Here is an 18,354-nt window from a genome sequence, read left to right on the forward strand (position 1 = left end):
ACCAGAATTATGGAGAGGGAAAAGCGTGGTAAAAGTCTAAAAAAGTGTTATGCTACAGAACCCAGTTGGTGTGTTAGTCCAATGGAATATGCAGAGAGCCTTTCACCCCCAGACGAATTTCCATTCCCTTTCAAGCCATATGATATCCAGTAAAACTTCATGCGCGAACTGTACACGACATTGGAAGAGGGCAAAATAGAATTATTCGAGAGCCCCACAGGAACGGTATCTTAGGGTACTAGCCTTCAATGTTGTCTTCAAATCATGTTGGTACTTAGGGAAAATCGATGAGTTTGATTTGTGGCGCACTGGAGTGGCTGAAGGACAGTAACGAGCGAGACAGAATCGAAGCAGAAAAGATACTTAAAGGACAACGGAGGTTTGTACATGTGTACATTATGAATGCCACTACAACATGGTGACTGTTACAGCTCTTGTGTTGAGCAGAATAAGAGCAGCAACAACTGAATTTTTATTTGTATTTATTTTAATGGTGCTCCTCGAATAGATGAGCCGGATTGGATGAGAGATTTTGAGGAGAAGCAAGTGGCTAAGGAAACTGCTACCAAGTTGAAGGTAACTACTGCTTAAAGAATTTTTTGTAAGTGCCAAAATTGCAACTGTAAATTATCAGGAGGCAATGGAGAGAAGGTTGAGAAGGGAGGAAAGAGTGAAGAAGCTGAAAGAGTTGTATGGACCATCAGCTAAGCAATGGATGAAGAGAAAAGTGTGTGTTTGTTTACATGTACCGTGTGATACTCTAATAGAGCAGTCATCTGGAGCATCATTTGTCCAGCAAAATATTAACAGGGACACAAAATATGGTCTTAAGAGGTGGTCTTAAATTATGAGGTTATGATGTAAACCTTAACTATGTTTTGAGACCTATGCTTGGTGGTCGCTAAGTGAGGATTCATTGTAATAGAAGGTGACTATTCAATTAGAGTATTTTGTTAGCGGCTGTTGTGGGGGTACTATTAGAGAATGGAGCATGATTATAATGGATGAATTTCATAATAACAAAAGTTGCCCCTAGCAACCTGAATTTTACAATATTTGTAGGGGTAAATGTCTATAGTAACATCTCCAAATTTTAAGAGGATGGCATTTATAGGCCATGAGATATAATATTATAAAGTTTGTCGTTTTCCATACATTGTCTATGAGAAGGGGCAACAGTTGCCCCTTCTGGCAATCACATGACATGAATAATGTGTGGGAATACGACAAATTCAGTTCATGTTAATTCTCAATGTAATATTATTTGTAGGTGTGAATCTTACAATTAGCCTCTCCAAATTTTAAAATGATAGAGTATATAGATCATGAGATATGGCATTTTGAAATTTGTGGTTTTCCCATACATTATCCATGTGATTGCCCAGAAGGGGCAACTGTTATCCCCTCCCATAGATAATGTATGGGAGAACTGCAAACTTTGAAATGCCATATCTCATGACCTATAATATACTATCATTTTAAAAATTGGAATATTACTTTTGACATTCACACCTACAAAATAATGTAAATTTTAGGTTGCTAGGGGCAACGGTTTAAAATTCCTTATTATGAAATTCATCTATTGGGGAAGTTGTTAAGGATACGCAGTTATCTTGTACACACTGGGTGATTAAAGTTGCATGCAAGTTTTCATTGTAAGCCAATGGTGCATGGGGTAGGAAAATAAAATGAATGCTTACAGGCTCAGGTTGGCCTTGCAGTTTAGAAGTTTGCTATTTTTCTTGTTGCTGCCATTTATATATCATTGAATAATTTAAAGAAGAAAATACTACAGGTACCCACATGAGAAATCCATATACATGACTGTTTGTTAAGCTCTGATTGCACTATAGTCACATGTTCACCTAAAGCTCTTGTCTTTGATAACTTTTAATGTCTTTGATAACATGAATTTAGTATGACAGGTACTGTACGTTAATATGATGGACTGTGACATACCATGTTGGGGATCACTATGCTTGTTGTGCAATGATAACTAACATTTGACCTTATAAAATGTATAGCTCTAATTTATTTAAAGTATAAAATAATTTTGCTATAGCATCCCTCCAGGATGGTGCAGGCAGTACATCAGAGGAGAAGTCATCAGCACTAGGAGATGTCATTGATGATTTTGACATCATTGTGGCTGAGTATGATTGTGACCCTGGTGGAACATGTGAGCTTGATAGCAGGTAGGAGATATGTCTGAATGTAAACTGTGCATCACATGAGCTCATATGACCTAGCTCTGATGATGAGGAAACAGAAGAGGATCACATGATAAAAGTAAGTCACTTCACATAGCAAATCACTAACTACTCTAATAGAGCACTCACAAAATGTGTTTAAGAGTGCATGTACCTTAAATGAATTGGCAACTGTATAGTACATCAATTGTTTATTGCCATACTACAGGTTTTCTATTGCAGTCGGACTCATTCACAACTGGCACAATTTGTACATGAGGTCCAGTATAGTCCTTATGTCACTGATGTGCAGGTGATCTCAATGGGATCAAGGCAGGTAAAGAATGATGTTGACCAAAGTTTGATAGCCTTGACTAATCCTGTTCTCATTTATAGAACATGTGTATCAATGAGCAAGTCAAGAAGCTGAGAAGTTTTCAAATGATCAATGACAGGTGTCTGGAACTGCAAAAGAAGAAGAAGAAGAAAGGTTTGTTAATGCTTATTAATGAGATCACAAACAGAAAGAAGTATGCTCATGTGATGGTTCAGTTTCAAACTTTTATCTTGCACATGAGAATTTATACAAATAATAAGTTAGTGCAAGGAATTAGTATTGTGGCTTTACCACCTTATGAATTGCATGATATATTTTCATCCCTAAACCTGTTGTATACATTTTATTCAGTGGCAATGGTAGGCACTACATAGGCTGATTGATGGGATGTTTAGATAAACTGAGTAAAGTATTGATGTGAGTCAGTATCTTAGTACCTGACAATAGGTGATTATCATTGCCAAAGTACTTTAGCTGGTGGTCACTCTGATACAATAGGGCAATGAAATACACAATGTTTCAACATCTGGCTGTACACAAATGCTACACATGTTTCAGTTTAGTACTACTACGTGTACGTATGATACAGGATATATTTGTTGGTCAGCAAAATGTTCCCCCACTTCAAAATATATATGTAATAGCAACAAATCCCTTACTGTATTCATAGCAATGCACTTACACTCTCACTCATGTATTACAATAACATGTGACCTTACATAACTACAATAGTACACATGCTTTTGAAGTCACAGTCACTTAGTACAAACTGCACAGGAAAGTTCCTTGGTTTGTTCATAAGGAGGACATGGAAGGGCTCCGCATACAGCCTCCACGGTATTGAACAAATAGCCATTGTGATCAGGAGATGATCCTATGGTTGTTTTAAGTGTGTGATCCACACAAGAGTATTGTTGTCGATGATTAGTTCTGTGTGCAGACACAAGATATCCGTAGTACTCGGTGATCCATCCAGTAGGACAGGTGTATTTTGCTGGTAACATATAAAGTGTAGTTCTGGTGGGTACATAACACACAGCACAAGGGACATCACCATCATGGGAGTTAGCAACTATTGAATCTGTGTTTCATACTCTGCCCCATATATCAGGGACTGAGACTGTGTTCCAGATTGGTATTTTAGGTAATTAGGATCTAGTGGTAAACATTGTGGATTAGTTCCACCCCCTTGGATGGTGTAGTGGGGTCCAGCAGCTCTGCCTGAGTATACCAGTTGTGCTCCAGTACTAGGACAAGAATCATGACCCCACCGAACATAGACTAGTCCACCTGCAGGTTCTCCCTTTGATCCTGTTAATCCGCGATCTCCTTTGATACCCTGTGCTCCATCACAACCATCTCTACCATCCCTGCCTTCTCCCTTTGGTCCTGGGGGTCCTTGTTCACCCCTATTTCCTCTAGGACCAATATCTCCCTTGATGCCTGGTGCTCCATCTCAGCCGTCTCTACTTGCAACAATTTTATTATAGTTTTATCTGTTGTGGTTTGTGAAGACTGTTCTTGTCTCTTGACTATTCCATGATAGTTGGTATTATTGGATGCCTCATAGTGATCCTTGTGCTATTGGGTATAGAAGTGTGAGGAATAAATGTACATTATATGTATGTATGTATGTATGTATGTATGTATGTATGTATGTACGTATGTATGTATGTATGTATGTATGTATGTATGTATGTATGTATGTATGTATGTATGTATGTATGTATACAACTGTATAGTTGGGTCATGGAAGACTGTATTTTCCCCCAAAGAATACCCAGCCTTTTTTTTATTTATAACATGGCAGTATTGGTTAGGTATAGTCAAACCCAAGAATGCTTTTGTACAACTCGAAATGCTTCCAAAAAGTAGCTACAAAAAATTATTTAATGGAAATTTCTTCTGCTTGGCTGATGCCTTTAGGCAATAATAAAGTGGTCAATACTACTGGCTTGATTTCTTATTATTTGACTTTGGCTTGAGAGGTGCCTTTTACCATCTGCAGCAACTACTAGTAATCATACAGTCAGGGATTGTTTGCACTTTCTTTTAAAAAAATATTGACCAGAAACCAGCCTCATTGTACCTTCATGGCGCTTTGGCACTATTGGTTACACATACCCAAGCCCAAAATTGCCTTCAGTATAACCCAAAAAGGCAACTGTGAAATTTAAAAAAAAGTTATTCAATGGAATTTTCTATTGACTTAACTTCCTGCCTGCCTGCTAACCACAAGCATAACTCAATAACAGCTACTTGATATTTGTTTCACTGTTAGACATCGCTTCAGCCCAACAGACATACTGTAGTACATACAATACACGCATTATGGACTTACCTTTGTCCTCCTTTGTGTCCCATTTCTCTTCGCTAACAGTGCAAGAAGTCGATTTGTGGTGGCATGTGATGGCTTCCCTGTGTTTGTAACAGGAATCATCCATGCTTTTCGCAGCTAGTGACTGGATTGCAGGGGGGTTTGACATGATGTCACGATAATTGCATGATGCATGCGTACTGTACATTTTGCCATAGGGTTAAGCTCTAGTGAACCGTGAAGTTTAGCGCTGTGTTTATTTTCAGAAGTGGTACTTCACTACAGTAGAAATCGTTATATCTACTAATCCCTGGTAATCCCCAGTGATATTATGGTGAATTTTACAATGATACGTTATTTAGCATAAATACTGCTGTCTTAATTTCAGGTACCAATGCTAATGTTTGCTGTATTCTTACTTGTTAGTAGTAAATACAATTGACTTTGGCATCTACAATGATGCAAGTAGTTGGTACGTTGTGACATCATGTCCTACCCCCCCCCCCCCCCCCCCCCCCCGACTGTATTGATTGCAGAGGTGCTTCTCATACTGTTCTTCATTAGTAACAGGCTGAATATAACTGAATACGAAGCATAATGGCCACTTCACCTTTCAGTAATTGATAGTTAGGTGGCACACATTCAGATGAAAATATTAAGTCTGGCACTATTCTTTCTTCTAATGAGGTATGGGCAGGTTCACCAGTCATAATTGTGCTACAAGAAAGTAAACAAACAAGAACAAGGAAAAAATGTGATTTTCCGAATTTCCATTAATACCACATGATCATTTTCTAATGCAATTGATTACCTTTCCATTCCTATCCAGTATGACATCTATGATGATGTTTAGTTGTTCCAGTTGTACCTGTTATTCACTGATCTGATTATTTTGTTTGATAATTTGTTCATTAAGTTCTTCAATGTGTTTGGTCTGTTCCTGATTGAGGTAGTCTTGTTCCATGACTTGTGTGTTTAACTGTATCAGTGAGGACTGTAAGTACCAACCACCAGCTAACACTACTACCAGACATACTACTGATAGTGCCACACTAACTTGTACTGTAGAAATTGCACCCATCACTGTTATAACTGACTAGTGCAGTTATTGTGTGCTGCAAGCTTTATATATTCTTACTTTGAAAGTGATGTCATCAATATTTATCTAATGACATTCCATGGTGGGTTGTGGTGGTGATGATACAAACTGTTGACTAAATACATATCTCCCTCATACCAAAGTGCATGCTAGTACCTGGCTTACCAGTACAGAAAGATAAGAAATATACTTTGTTTATACTACTAATAAGCTCTCAAAAAACTCTGTATTGTGATTAATATTAATAATTATCCCTTTGAGATCGAGGGGAGGGGAAGGGGGTTGATTTGACCTTTGGAAATTTTGAAATCTTCACAGCACTGTAGCTTCCACGTGCTTTGGGCTATGATTTAAGCATGTTGCAAGTGATTACAACATACAGTAGAATTGTTGGCTATGACGTTTATGCCGTTTACGTGAGCAGTTATTGGAATGCATATAACAGTTATTTAGCTTCAATGCATTTTAGTATTGAAATATATTTATCTTATGGTTCACAAAGCCTCGCTGTACATGATATCTTGTATTCACATATGTTGGTAGAACTGTTGGTAATGAACTATTTTTATAATGCTGATAAAAGTGACATGTTGTAATTTTAAATCACAATTATACAGTGGCCACTCAGTTAAAAACATCTCTATCTTTGGTTTAACCTGTACATTAACCTGTAGCTTTAATTCCTGTTTATTTATAAACTTGTTGACTATGCATGGTTATGCATGGTTTAATCTTTCTCTGTGATACTTTTGACACATGTCATTTACTTTAAGAAAATCGTTTTTATGCAACAAGCTAAACCATGTCATGACACCGAAAATAAGGATATGATAAAGCCACAGTGATGGACGGATGTTCAAGGACTACAGTCTACACACACATACAAATCCTGTGATGTTCTAATAAGACATGTGGGCCAGAGTGTGTGTTGTACTATAGAAGTGTTAAAAGTGATAGTGAGATTATACTGTGTTTGGGCTGATCATTATTGACTTAATAGGACATTGAATAATTCAGTTATGGGACAAAGTGTCAGTCTGGAATTTTTACTATTGTGTAGTAATTCATGAATTACGACCAACATATCCCAATGTTTTGTAAATAGAACTTTTTTTAGAAGATATGCAACTACAGTTTATGTACTTTCAGTTTAGAGCAAACCTTTAATGATTGCAAACTATAAACTAATTTCCTTTCACTCCCTTATTTTGTTGATATCTCTATGTATGTTAGAGAGAAATTCAGGCGTAACAAGGAATGAACGAATTAACTGTGGTATGGCCAGATGAATGGTTAAATTTTTATGAATTATGTTAGGAACCTTTTTGTGATTGTCATTGCTTTTAAGTTTCACCAAGAGTTCATAATATATATACTGAGGAGAGTATCCTACTCTCATATATCCCTGTAGAAGGGCATATCGTGAAGTTATGACGCACCACTCCTGAGTTTGCCAGTTTTTCTTTGTATAATTAATGATGTCATTAGTTGAACACGGTATCGATTCAGCGCATGCCTAACAACGTCGCTAGCAACCAAATTAACTCCAGCTCTAAGCGTTTTTCACCAAACTACAATCATTCCTTCATGGGTTAAGACCGCTTCATAGGCATTTCTTGCTAGACCATTCGTGAATATGGATGTCCTGAGCGTTGCAAATGTGCTCATACTTCACAAACCACAACATCTTGTCGTTACGTTATAACTTCACGATACACCCTTCTACAGGGTATATTAGAGTAGGACACTCTCCTCAGTATATATATTATGAACTCTTGGTTTCACCTGGTGTATACATAGGAATGACAATGTCTGGGGGATTGCGAATTGGCTGGAGTGGCTGGGCAGGTACTTCCCATGTGGCAGCTAGGCCAGTGTTTTAATAGAATTGCAGAAATAGATGGTAATTGTAATTATTCAACTTTGAAATTATGGCACCCGAATTACATTGTAATCCATAATTATGGTGAGGGAATGGCGTGCTGAAAGACTATAAGCGAGTGTTATGCTACAGAACCCAGTTGGTGTGTTAGTCCAATGGAATATGTGGAGAGGCTTTCACCCCCTGACAAATTTCCATTCCCTTTCAAGCCATATGATATCCAGCAAAACTTCATGCATGAACTGTACACGACATTGGAATAGGGCAAAATAGGATTATTCGAAAGCCCGACAGGAACGGTATTTCAGGGTATTATCCTCCAATTTTGTCTTCAAATCATGTTGGTACTTAGGGAAAATCCATGAGTTTGATTTGTGGCGCACTGAAGTGGCTGAAGGACAGTGACGAGCGAGACAAAATTGAAGCAGAAAAGATACTCAAAGGAGAAAGAAGGTTTGTACATGTGATACATTATGAACGTCACTACAACATGGTGACTTTGTTACAGCTCTTGTGTTGAACAGAATAAGACAGAAAAAAGCAACAACAACAACACAAGTAAACTGAATTTTTATTTGTATTTATTTTAATGGTGCTCCTCAAATAGATGAGCCGGATTGGATGAGAGATTTTGAGGAGAAACAAGCGGCTAAGGAAACTGCTACCAAGTTGAAGGTAACTACTGCTTAAAGATTTTTTTTGTAAATGCCAAAATGGCAACTGTAAATTATCAGGAGGCAGTGGAGAGAAGGTTGAGAAGGAAGGAAAGAATGAAGAAGCTGAAAGAGTTGTATGGACCATCAGCTAAGTAATGGATGAAGAGAAAGGTGTGTGTTTGTTTACATGTACCGTGTGATACTCTAATAGAGCAGTCATCTGGAGCATTGTTTGTACAGCAAAATATTAATAGGGACACAAAATATGACCTTAATATTGAGGTGGTCTTTTATTATGAAGTTATGATGTAAACCTTAAGGTTACGTTATAGTCACGGGCAATCATTCAAAATTTTGAATGCCTATCGATTCTTTTTGAGAAGCCCATAAAACCAGTCTAGCAGCGTGAAAAGTTTTAAATTAAGGTGAAACTCTTCATATTTAATGTTTTTATGTAGCTACAGTGTAGTTTGAGGCAGGTGGAACACTACAATTTGTTGTAGTAACACAAGTAAGCCAGCCCACATCGCTCAGCTCCAGCTGTCACTACCATGTTTTTCAGCCGCCAAATACAGCAAAAGCTGTAGGCTCTATTGGCATTTCTGGGGCATAGTGATACTGTATATTAAATTTATTAGGTCCTGTGGAAGCGTTTTTGGCGTGTTTCTTCCCAGTGACTCGATTACAAGCCTTCAAAGAGCTTGTTTCACTCGAAAAAACTACTAAAAGTTCAAAAAAACGTCTATACAACCAGTAACTTAAGAAATTGCTTCCACAGGACCTAGATATTATTTTAGTTGTTTAGTCACTTGTGGTGAAATTATAAGGATTCAGTAATCTGTTAGTCTGGTTTTTGGGGCGCGTTTTTATAAAACACTGCTCTATTGTAGACCACACACCCAAGAACAGTCGTTGTTCTGTAGTAAAAACAAACAAGCACAATTAGTTGTATTGCTAACACAACACAGTTGTTGAAATTATTTATCCCTGCTTGGTTTAAAGCAGGTTTTGTAATTTGTTCCGCCCACGCATTTTAAACTATTCTGTAACAAAATTTTATTACATAATTAAGGCGGGTTTGGTGTTGTTGTGTTGTGTATCAGCTGGTAACAGGCTTAAATTGTTGGGAGAATCATAGCATGCTGACTGGACAGGTACAAGAAAACACACGTAACAGTACAAGATAACATAGATACAACCATAGATTATATAGTCGTTACCCGGGATATGAAACACTTCGCTTTTGACACTCTGTTGAGGCGCTTAACTACAATGCACAGGTGATGGCAAACTACTAAATGACTCTCTAAAAGAACTATTTGAAGGTGAGCTAAGATAAAAATAAGGTAGTTATTACCAAGCTACATTCTTTATCCTCGTTTTTTTAATCCAATTTATAGCACAGCTACCAGTGGTCAAACGTTAATAGCCGCTAGACCTTACAGAAAACTAGGAGAACTGTGTACATATTCTGGTGACTCAGTCACCGAAATTCATGGCACTTATAAGCACCTTCCTGAGCAGATGTATAACAGCATGAGAGGAGCATGATCTGGCTACTGTAGTTGCTGTATGAAAGCAGCATATGGCACTATCTATGCCGGCATGCATTCCGGACTAACTGCATGGTCTTCGCACTTCAGTGACTGCTCCTGGGGCTGATGGGTTTTGTGTCGTACAAGACATAGACGACATTCGAATCTGTGACATTACAAGAACAGATCTAAGGAACAGTAAGATGATGCCTTATGCTACATGAGATGCTACGCCCATATCATGTGAATGAACACCTGAAAAGTGGAAGAGGTAGTTACAGTAGTTTATACAAATGGAGTGTGCGATAATCGAGATGGTACTGTTTCATATCCCTGATAAAGATATAGTCTGTGTCACTGTGTAATCACCATTAACTAAGACAATGCAACCAGATTTGCCTGAACAACAGGCATGAATGTAACATCTGCTAAAGAATTGGTGTAGCTGCGTGAAACCGTAGAGTGGGGGTGTTTATTGTCTATGGTGAAGCATATGGTGACATAATTTGTCACTTGCTTCATCTAGAGTGTACCGGATTGCATTCATTTCCAACCAACCTCTGCAATTAAGCCTTTTCACAAGGTACTGGTGGAAAATGTATTATACCAGAGATGCGATTAATGACATGATCAAACGATCGATGCCGCATGGTCATGGATGCAACCTCATAAATGGAATACCTCTGAGATTCACTAGTGGTAGATATACATGCAAAGTTTCTTGAATGAATGACTGAACTCCAAGTGGCCGATGTAAAAATAATTTGAAGGACAGTCATATTTTATTACATTTTTCTACATACAGTGTGTTATATCACAATTATTGTGCTACAATTACATATACAACATGAGTACTTCCATTTTACTGCTAGATGTGCATGTGGTCAACTGACTACTGATTTACAAGTTGTGTTTCGCAGTAAACGTTGGTATATGATGTACATGCAGATTTGAACAGCATATATATTATCACGTGGCCAGGTTGTACATGATGACACTCTGTAGATAGCAGTGGAGACTACCATTAGCCTGACCATTAAAAAGTACAGCATCACCACTGACAACATATAGTGCTATTGTATTATGATGTCAGGTATGTGTCATCTAATGTGCCGTCTATAGCTAGGGAAGTCTAATCAAAAAATTTCATCACTTGCCGAAGTCAGATATATATGATGAGATCCACTAAAACTGTTGAATAGCTCTCAAAAATGCAACTAGACAATTTAAAGTTTAGAAGACAAAGGCAACCTGGCTGCTCTATTAAAAGCAGCTGAATTGATGTTTCACATCTTTTGTAGTGCTAAATCACCTTCAGTAGTTACTGGCCAAAGCAGGCAGCTACTTCCATTGCTTCAGTGGTAGATACACAACCTTCCTTTATTGGAATGCAGGTTGTTTTCTACTAAATTTATCTGTATAACAAATTAGTGTAATAAATACAACACATATAGAAGTGTAAAATACATCACACATAATGAGTGAATTCTGTGAGTCATAGAAACAATCACCAGTAACACAACACTTTATTATATGGCTCATCTCAAACTATAACAACAGTAGATAACTTTCAATATAAAAATTATTGAATTAGTACCAGCAGTTCAGCTTGGCAGGTCCACAAAAATTTCTTGTTGCTATTAACAACTCTTACAAACAGCAGTCCACAACCAGACGTACCAGGATGAAATCAATAATATAACCAGTTATTATTAATCTTGGGTGAGTTCTTTACTGTAGAAAAGCATTGGACTGTCTAAATAGAAGTGTTATTGCAATGAATTTGGTACACAAAAATAGGCATGATCCACTTCGCCCCAATTTCTCATAAATTCTTAGAAACGTCAAAACACGGCCGAATTTACCGCTTCTTTTTAGCAGCATGGTCTTTCAGTTACTTAAACTCACTTTTAAACGAACAAACAATGGAGTAGAGTCGGTAGTTTTGCTTCACCATCAAGCAAGAACGAGGAGCGCATAGAAATAATTAACAACACGGATGCGGAATTTGGAATGTATTGTTGCTATTGGAGTGCGCGGTTACGTTTCATATCCCGGGTAACGACTATATAATCTATGATACAACACACTTAGCAACTGGCGCCACGTATAGTTTTGCTGACTAATGGTGATATTTTCCTGAACCAAAAATCAGGACTGTCAAACTAGTTGTTAACATTTCGTATAAACAGACTACTAGTTTGGCTTCTTGTCTAGGTCCTGACGGAGCCATTTGTTAGAAATAATGTTTCTAGTGCTTGTGATATCAATTTAAAAATTAATTTTGTCACCACTGTGTCTTGCTTTAGGCCATATTGTAGTCATATTTCAGCAACTATACACATTATTCACAAATCCTGTTGTCAGTCCCTCACAAGTGATGTTCTTCAAATCTTAGAATTGTTAGTAAGTTCTCATGGTTCTTCATTGGTCTGATTTTTGGTTCATGGTTTTCACTAATTGGCATGGGGACAACTCATGTTTCCATAGCAGCATTTGAATTCCATGTCGATTAATGAGAAGTTAAGAATGCATAAATATTTGATAACAATGCATTAAGAAAAATCAAACCCCTAATCATGAAAAATGATTGAAAGTGTACATGTGGGGTTTACAGTATCCCGTAACCTTAACTATGTTTTGGGACCTATGCTTGGTGGTCATAATAAAGAGGTGGCCACCAAGTGAGGTAATAGAAGGTGACTATTCAATTAGAGTATTTTGTTAGCAGCTGGTGTGTGTGTGCGTGCGTGCGTGCGCGCGTGCGTGTGTGTGTGTGCTATTAGAGAATGGAGCATGATTAAAAGTGGGGAAGTTGTTAAGGATACACAGTTGTCTTCTACACACTGGGTGATTAAAGTTGCATGCAAGTTTTCATTATATGCCAATGGTGCATGGGGTAGGGAAATAAAATGAATGCTTACAGGCTCAGGTTGGCCTTGCAGTTTAGATGTTTTCTGTTTTTCTTGTTGTTGGTATTTATATATCATTGAATTTAAAGAAGAAATACTACGCCTCCCCGCATGAGAAATCCATATACATGACTGTTTGCTATGCTCTGATTATACTGTAGTCACATGTTTGCCTAAAGCCCTTGTCTTTGATATAACTTTTAATTACGGGACCAGTGGTCCAAATATCCATTAAATCATCTTGTTAGGAGCAATTTTAATTTAGTATGACAGGTAGGTTAATATGATGGACTATGACATACCATGTTGGGGATCACTATGCTTGTTGTACAATGATAACTAACATTTGACCTTATAAAATGTATAGCTCTAATTTATTTAAAATATAAAATAATTTTGCTGCAGCGTCCCTCCAGGTGCAGGCAGTACATCAGAGGAGAAGTCAGCAATACCAGGAGATGTCATTGATGATTCTGACATCATTGTGGCTGAGTATGATAGTGACACTGATGGATCATGTGAGCTTGATAGCAGGTAGGAGATGTGTCTGAATGTGAACTGTGCATCACATGAGCTCATGTGACCTAGCTCTGATGATGAGGAAGCAGAAGAGGATCACATGATAAAAATAAGTCACCTCACATAGCAAATCACTAAGAAGTAACTTGAGTTATTTTACCTGTTTTTATAACGTATTTCGTTATATTACTTTGTTACCACAAAAGTAATAATATTACGTAGCGCGTTACTTATGTAACGCATTACTCCCAACACTGTTAATCAGGTATGGGTGTGTACCTGGTTTCTTAAAGGTTTTTTGGGTAACTGGTCACCAATTCATTGCTTACGTATGCATTGTTTTTCATAATGCCTAATTAGTGAGCTGCTTGTTCCCATATACAATACATGAGGCAACTGCTTCTAGATATTAGCAATACACAATAGCCTCCAAACTTTAGTTGCCTGTGTTAACCACGAACAGAAAGAAATATGCTCGTGTGATGGTTCAGTTTCAAACTTTTATCTTGCACATGAGAATTTATACAAATAATAAATTAATGCAAGGAATTAGTATTGTGGCTTCACCACCTTATGAATTGCATATATTTTCATCCCTAAACCTGTTGTATACATTTTATTCAGTGGCAGTAGGCACTACATAGGCTGATTGATGGGATGTTTAGATAAACTGAGTAAAGTATTGATGTGAGTCAGTATCTTAGTACCTGATAATAGGTGTATCAATGCCAAAGTACTTTAGCTGGTGGTCACTCTGATACAATAGGGCAATGAAATACACATTGTTCCAATATCTGGCTGTCCACAGATGCTACACATGTTTCAGTTTAGTACTACTGCGTGTACGTATGATACAGGATATATTTATTGGTTAGCAAAATGTTCCGACACTTCAGTATTACTCTTAACATCAAGCAAAATATATATGTAATAGCAACAAATCCCTTACTGTAGTAATGCACTTACACTCTCACTCATTACAATAACATGTGACCTTACATAACTACAATAGTACACATGCTTTTGAAGTCACGGTTACTTGGTGCAAACTGCACAGGAAAGTTCCTTGGTCTGTTCATAAGGAGGACATGGAAGGGCCCCACATACAGCCTCCACAATGTAGAACAAATAGCCATTATGATTAGGAGATGATCCTATGGTTGTTTTAAGTGTGTGATCCACACAAGAGTATTGTTGTCGATGATGACTTTTGTATGCAGACATAAGATATCCATAGTACTCAGTGGTCCATCCAGTAGGACAGGTGTACTTTGCTGGTAACATATAAAGTGTAGTTCTGGTGGGTACATAACACACAGCACAAGGGACATCACCATCATGGGAGTTAGCAACTAGTGAATTTGTGTTTTCATACTCTGCCCCATATATCAGGGACTGAGACTGTCTTCCAGATTGGTATTTTAGGTAATTAGGATCTAGTGGTAAACATTGAGGGTTAGTTCCACCCCCTGGGGAAGTGTAGTGGGGTCCAGCAGCTCTGCCTGAGTATACCAGCTGTGCTCCAGTACTAGGACAAGAATCATGACCCCATCGAACATAGACTAGTCCACCTGCAGGTTCTCCCTTTGGTCCTGTTAATCCGCGATATCCTTTATCTCCACGAAGACCAACATCTCCTTTGATACCCTGTACTCCATCACGACCATCTCTACCATCCCTGCCTTCTCCTTTTGGTCCTGGGGGTCCTTGTTCACCTCTATTTCCTCTGGGACCAATATCTCCCGTGATTCCTGGTGATCCATCTCGGCCATCTCTACCTTGCAACAGTTTTATTATAGTTTTATCTGTTGTGGTTTTTGAGGACTGTTCTTGTCTCTTGACTATTCCATGATAGTTGGTATTATTGGATGCCTCATAGTGATCCTTGTGCTATTGGGTATAGAAGTGTAAATGTATGTAGTACACAGTACATAGTATGGAACTGTATAGTAGGGATCATTGAAGTTTGTGTTTCCTACAAAATAATATGCAGCCTTGTTATTCCTTCACAATAACATGGCAGCATTGGTTAGGTATAATCACACTCAAGCATACTTTTTGTGCAACCTTAAATGCTTTTGATGAAAAAATGTTTAACTGAATTTTCTTCTGATTGACTAACTGCTTGACTAATGCCTTTAGACGATAATAAATAATGACTAATGTTACTGGCTTGATTTCTTCATTATTTGATGTTGCTTGGGCTTGAAAAGTGCCTCTTACTATGTACATCAGTACAGGTAGTGCATGAATGGTCTGTCACATAAGAATGAGAGGGTAAGAATGAGAGAGAAATTGTCGGTAATGTTTTCACCACACCTCCAACACTCAAAGCAAGTAAATTGATAGCTTCATGTGTTGTCCTCTTTGTGTAGGGTTGTGAAATGGCAAAAACTAAGCAAAATGGTTACTAGTAATTAGTACATGGGGATATGTGCAATTTTTGTAAAGCCTTATATGTCTGACGCTGTTTTTTTCTTATCGTAGTGGCTATTCGTTCGGTTCTGGATGTTGACTTAAATCAAGCACACTAGTTGTATGAAGGAAGTGAGTTTGAGACGAGCTAGGGTTGGAGCAAGTGAAGCGAATGTCCCGGTGAAGCCGGGCCAACTCTAGCTCGCCTTGAACTCACCAAAAACGTACTTTCATACAGGTAGTGAAGGACATCATTATGCTTAACAGGCAAACTTAAGGTTAGGGTTGGGTTCAACTTTGGTCTCTTATTCACCCGATATAGATAGAAAAGTAATGGAGCTGGGGAGCTAGCAGTGGTAGAGTAAGCTATCTATACTCTGACACCATGTATACTCGGACACTGATTCTCACAAACTGCTGGACGAAATCATACAAAAATTGGTGTGGAAATGTCATGCATATAGCCTAACTAGACCTCCAAGTTTAAGCCAAAAGTCTTGTTTGATTGTTGTGCTAGACCAGATCAAAGTCGTTGCTGGAAATCCTGCATTTTTGGACAAAATTCAATTATTGTCGGACACCGGTCAGTAATCCTACATCAAATACTTTAAAGGCTTTCCACCAACACCATCTGTTAGGGCTATTCATTAGCAGAGGCATAGTTTATTTCTTTTCATCTCATTTGCAGAAAGCTGTGATCGGAAATCTGTCAGCATGTCACCACTTCTATTTTCGGACAGGAGTTATCAGTTGGTTCTCGTACACCGTTGGACCGAATTGTATGAAAATTAGTGTGGGCATACTTTACACATAGCCTATCTAAAACTCCAAGTTTGAGCCAAAGAGCGTTTATGGTAAATTATTTGGTATAGGAAATATTGGCTATTATCCGAGAAAACTGAGAATGCAGATTTTCTAGCAGAAAATGTAATTTGCTCTAATTTGCTTAGCCACTTATATTACCAACACAATCTGTTGAAGCTGTTTATTGGCTATCAACAGAGCCATAGTTTATTTCTTTCCATCACCTTTTTGGATAGTTATGATTGGAAGTATGTGAGTATGTAATGACCTTTATTCTCAAGTCAAAAAATGCATAAAGTATGGACATCAGAAATAGCTGGAGCCTAGATCGTTGAGACAGCACAGAAACAATGCATGCATGTGTCTGAGAGTAAAGGTCATTACATACTCACATATTTCCAATCATAACTATCCAAGAAGGTGATGGAAAGAAATAAACTATGGCTCTGTTGATAGCCAATAAACAGTTTCAACAGATTGTGTTGGTAGTATAAGTGGCTAAATGGTTTGGTATAAGAATCATCGGCTATTATCTGAGAAAAATGAGAATGCAGATTTTCTTGCAGGAATTTTAATTCGCTCTAATTTGCTAACCATAAAGGCTTTTTGGCTCAAACTTGGAGGTTTAGATAGGCTATGTGTAAAGTATATCCACATTAATTTTCATATGATTTGATCCAACGGTGTACGAGAACCAGCTGATAACCCGTGTTCGAAAATAGAGGTGATGACATGCTGATATATTTCCTATCACAGCTTTCTGCAAATGAGATGAAAAGAAATAAACTATGGCAGTAGGATTACTGGCCAGTGTCTGACAATAATTGAATTTTGTCCGAGAATGCAGGATTTCCAGCAGCGACTTTGATCTGGTCTAGCACAACAATCAAACAAGACTTTTGGCTTAAACTTGGAGGTCTAGTTAGGCTATATGCAAGGCATGTCCACATCAATTTTTTTATGATTTCGTCCAGCAGTTTGTGAGAGTGAGTGTCCAAGTATACATGGTGTCTGAGAATAGATAGCTTACTCTAGCACAGTTGGTACCACAGTTGCCTTTCATGTTGGTGGCCCAGGTTTAAGCCCTGGGGCTTCTTAGAGTTTTTCTTCGTTTTGCTAACCTTTTTGTTTAAGTTTTTTTATTACTTATGGAACTGGATGAATACCCTCTTACACCCATGATTCCATGATAATCTTAGTAGTTACCTTTCCATTCCTATCCAGTATGACATCTATGATGATATTTAGTTGTTCCAGTTGTACCTGTTGTTCACTGATCTGATTATTTTGTTTGATAATTTGTTCATTAAGTTCTTCAATGTGTTTAGTCTGCTCTGTATTGAGGTAGTCTTGTTCCATCACTTGTGTGTTCAACTGTATCAGTGAAGACTGTAAGTACCAACCACCAGCTAACACCACTACCAGACATACTACTGATAGTGCCACACTAACTTGTACTGTAGAAATTGCACCCATCACTGTTCTATCTGACAAGTACACTGAGACTAGTATATTGTGTGCTGCAAGCTTTTATACAAGAAGTGATGTCATCTATGGTTATCTAATGTGTCCATGGTAACTTGTGGTTACAATGTAACTTGTTCACTAAAATACATATGTACCTGCCTCATGACAAGTGCCAGTACTGTCTTACTTTTAACCAGAAAGATAAGAAAGCAACTTTGTTGA

General features: G+C 37.9%; 2 protein-coding genes, 1 long non-coding RNA gene and 1 pseudogene across 3 annotated transcripts; 2 read left to right on the plus strand and 2 right to left on the minus strand.

Annotated features, from left to right (window-relative positions):
- Positions 1 to 9: 9 nt before the first annotated feature.
- The window catches only part of LOC136237670 (ATP-dependent DNA helicase DDX11-like), a 21,652-nt pseudogene continuing 3,307 nt past the window's right edge, over positions 10 to 18,354 (plus strand).
- On the minus strand, positions 3,161 to 6,061 carry LOC136238074 (uncharacterized). Its single transcript, XR_010692742.1, has 2 exons — positions 5,655 to 6,061; positions 3,161 to 4,107 (listed from the first exon to the last, which is right to left on the minus strand). It is a non-coding gene; the product is annotated as an uncharacterized lncRNA (long non-coding RNA).
- LOC136238073 (ATP-dependent DNA helicase DDX11-like) lies at positions 8,094 to 13,698 on the plus strand. The gene is made up of 6 exons (XM_066028400.1): positions 8,094 to 8,277; positions 8,333 to 8,382; positions 8,432 to 8,499; positions 8,559 to 8,651; positions 13,333 to 13,461; positions 13,516 to 13,698. The coding sequence occupies exons 1-4, from the start codon at positions 8,186 to 8,188 to the stop codon at positions 8,634 to 8,636; spliced, it is 288 nt and encodes a 95-aa protein (XP_065884472.1). The 5' UTR covers positions 8,094 to 8,185; the 3' UTR covers positions 8,637 to 8,651; positions 13,333 to 13,461; positions 13,516 to 13,698.
- LOC136238066 (short-chain collagen C4-like) lies at positions 14,351 to 18,179 on the minus strand. Its single transcript, XM_066028393.1, has 2 exons — positions 17,872 to 18,179; positions 14,351 to 15,336 (listed from the first exon to the last, which is right to left on the minus strand). The coding sequence occupies exons 1-2, from the start codon at positions 18,139 to 18,141 to the stop codon at positions 14,482 to 14,484; spliced, it is 1,125 nt and encodes a 374-aa protein (XP_065884465.1). The 5' UTR covers positions 18,142 to 18,179; the 3' UTR covers positions 14,351 to 14,481.

Source organism: Dysidea avara, chromosome 11, assembly GCF_963678975.1.
Source record: "Dysidea avara chromosome 11, odDysAvar1.4, whole genome shotgun sequence".
NCBI lineage: Eukaryota > Metazoa > Porifera > Demospongiae > Dictyoceratida > Dysideidae > Dysidea > Dysidea avara.

What these genes read in the sequence shown, in the direction of transcription:
- LOC136238073 (XM_066028400.1), top strand. Translation starts at nt 8,186, where the DNA reads ATGAGTTTGATTTGTGGCGCACTGAAGTGGCTGAAGGACAGTGACGAG. An exon ending in AAGCAACAACAACAACACAA is followed by an intron (nt 8,383 to 8,431) that starts GTAAACTGAATT and finishes CTCCTCAAATAG; the next exon opens with ATGAGCCGGATTGGATGAGA. An exon ending in AAACTGCTACCAAGTTGAAG is followed by an intron (nt 8,500 to 8,558) that starts GTAACTACTGCT and finishes GTAAATTATCAG; the next exon opens with GAGGCAGTGGAGAGAAGGTT.
- LOC136238066 (XM_066028393.1), bottom strand. Translation starts at nt 18,141, where the DNA reads ATGGGTGCAATTTCTACAGTACAAGTTAGTGTGGCACTATCAGTAGTA. An exon ending in TACTGGATAGGAATGGAAAG is followed by an intron (nt 15,337 to 17,871) that starts GTAACTACTAAG and finishes TATACCCAATAG; the next exon opens with CACAAGGATCACTATGAGGC.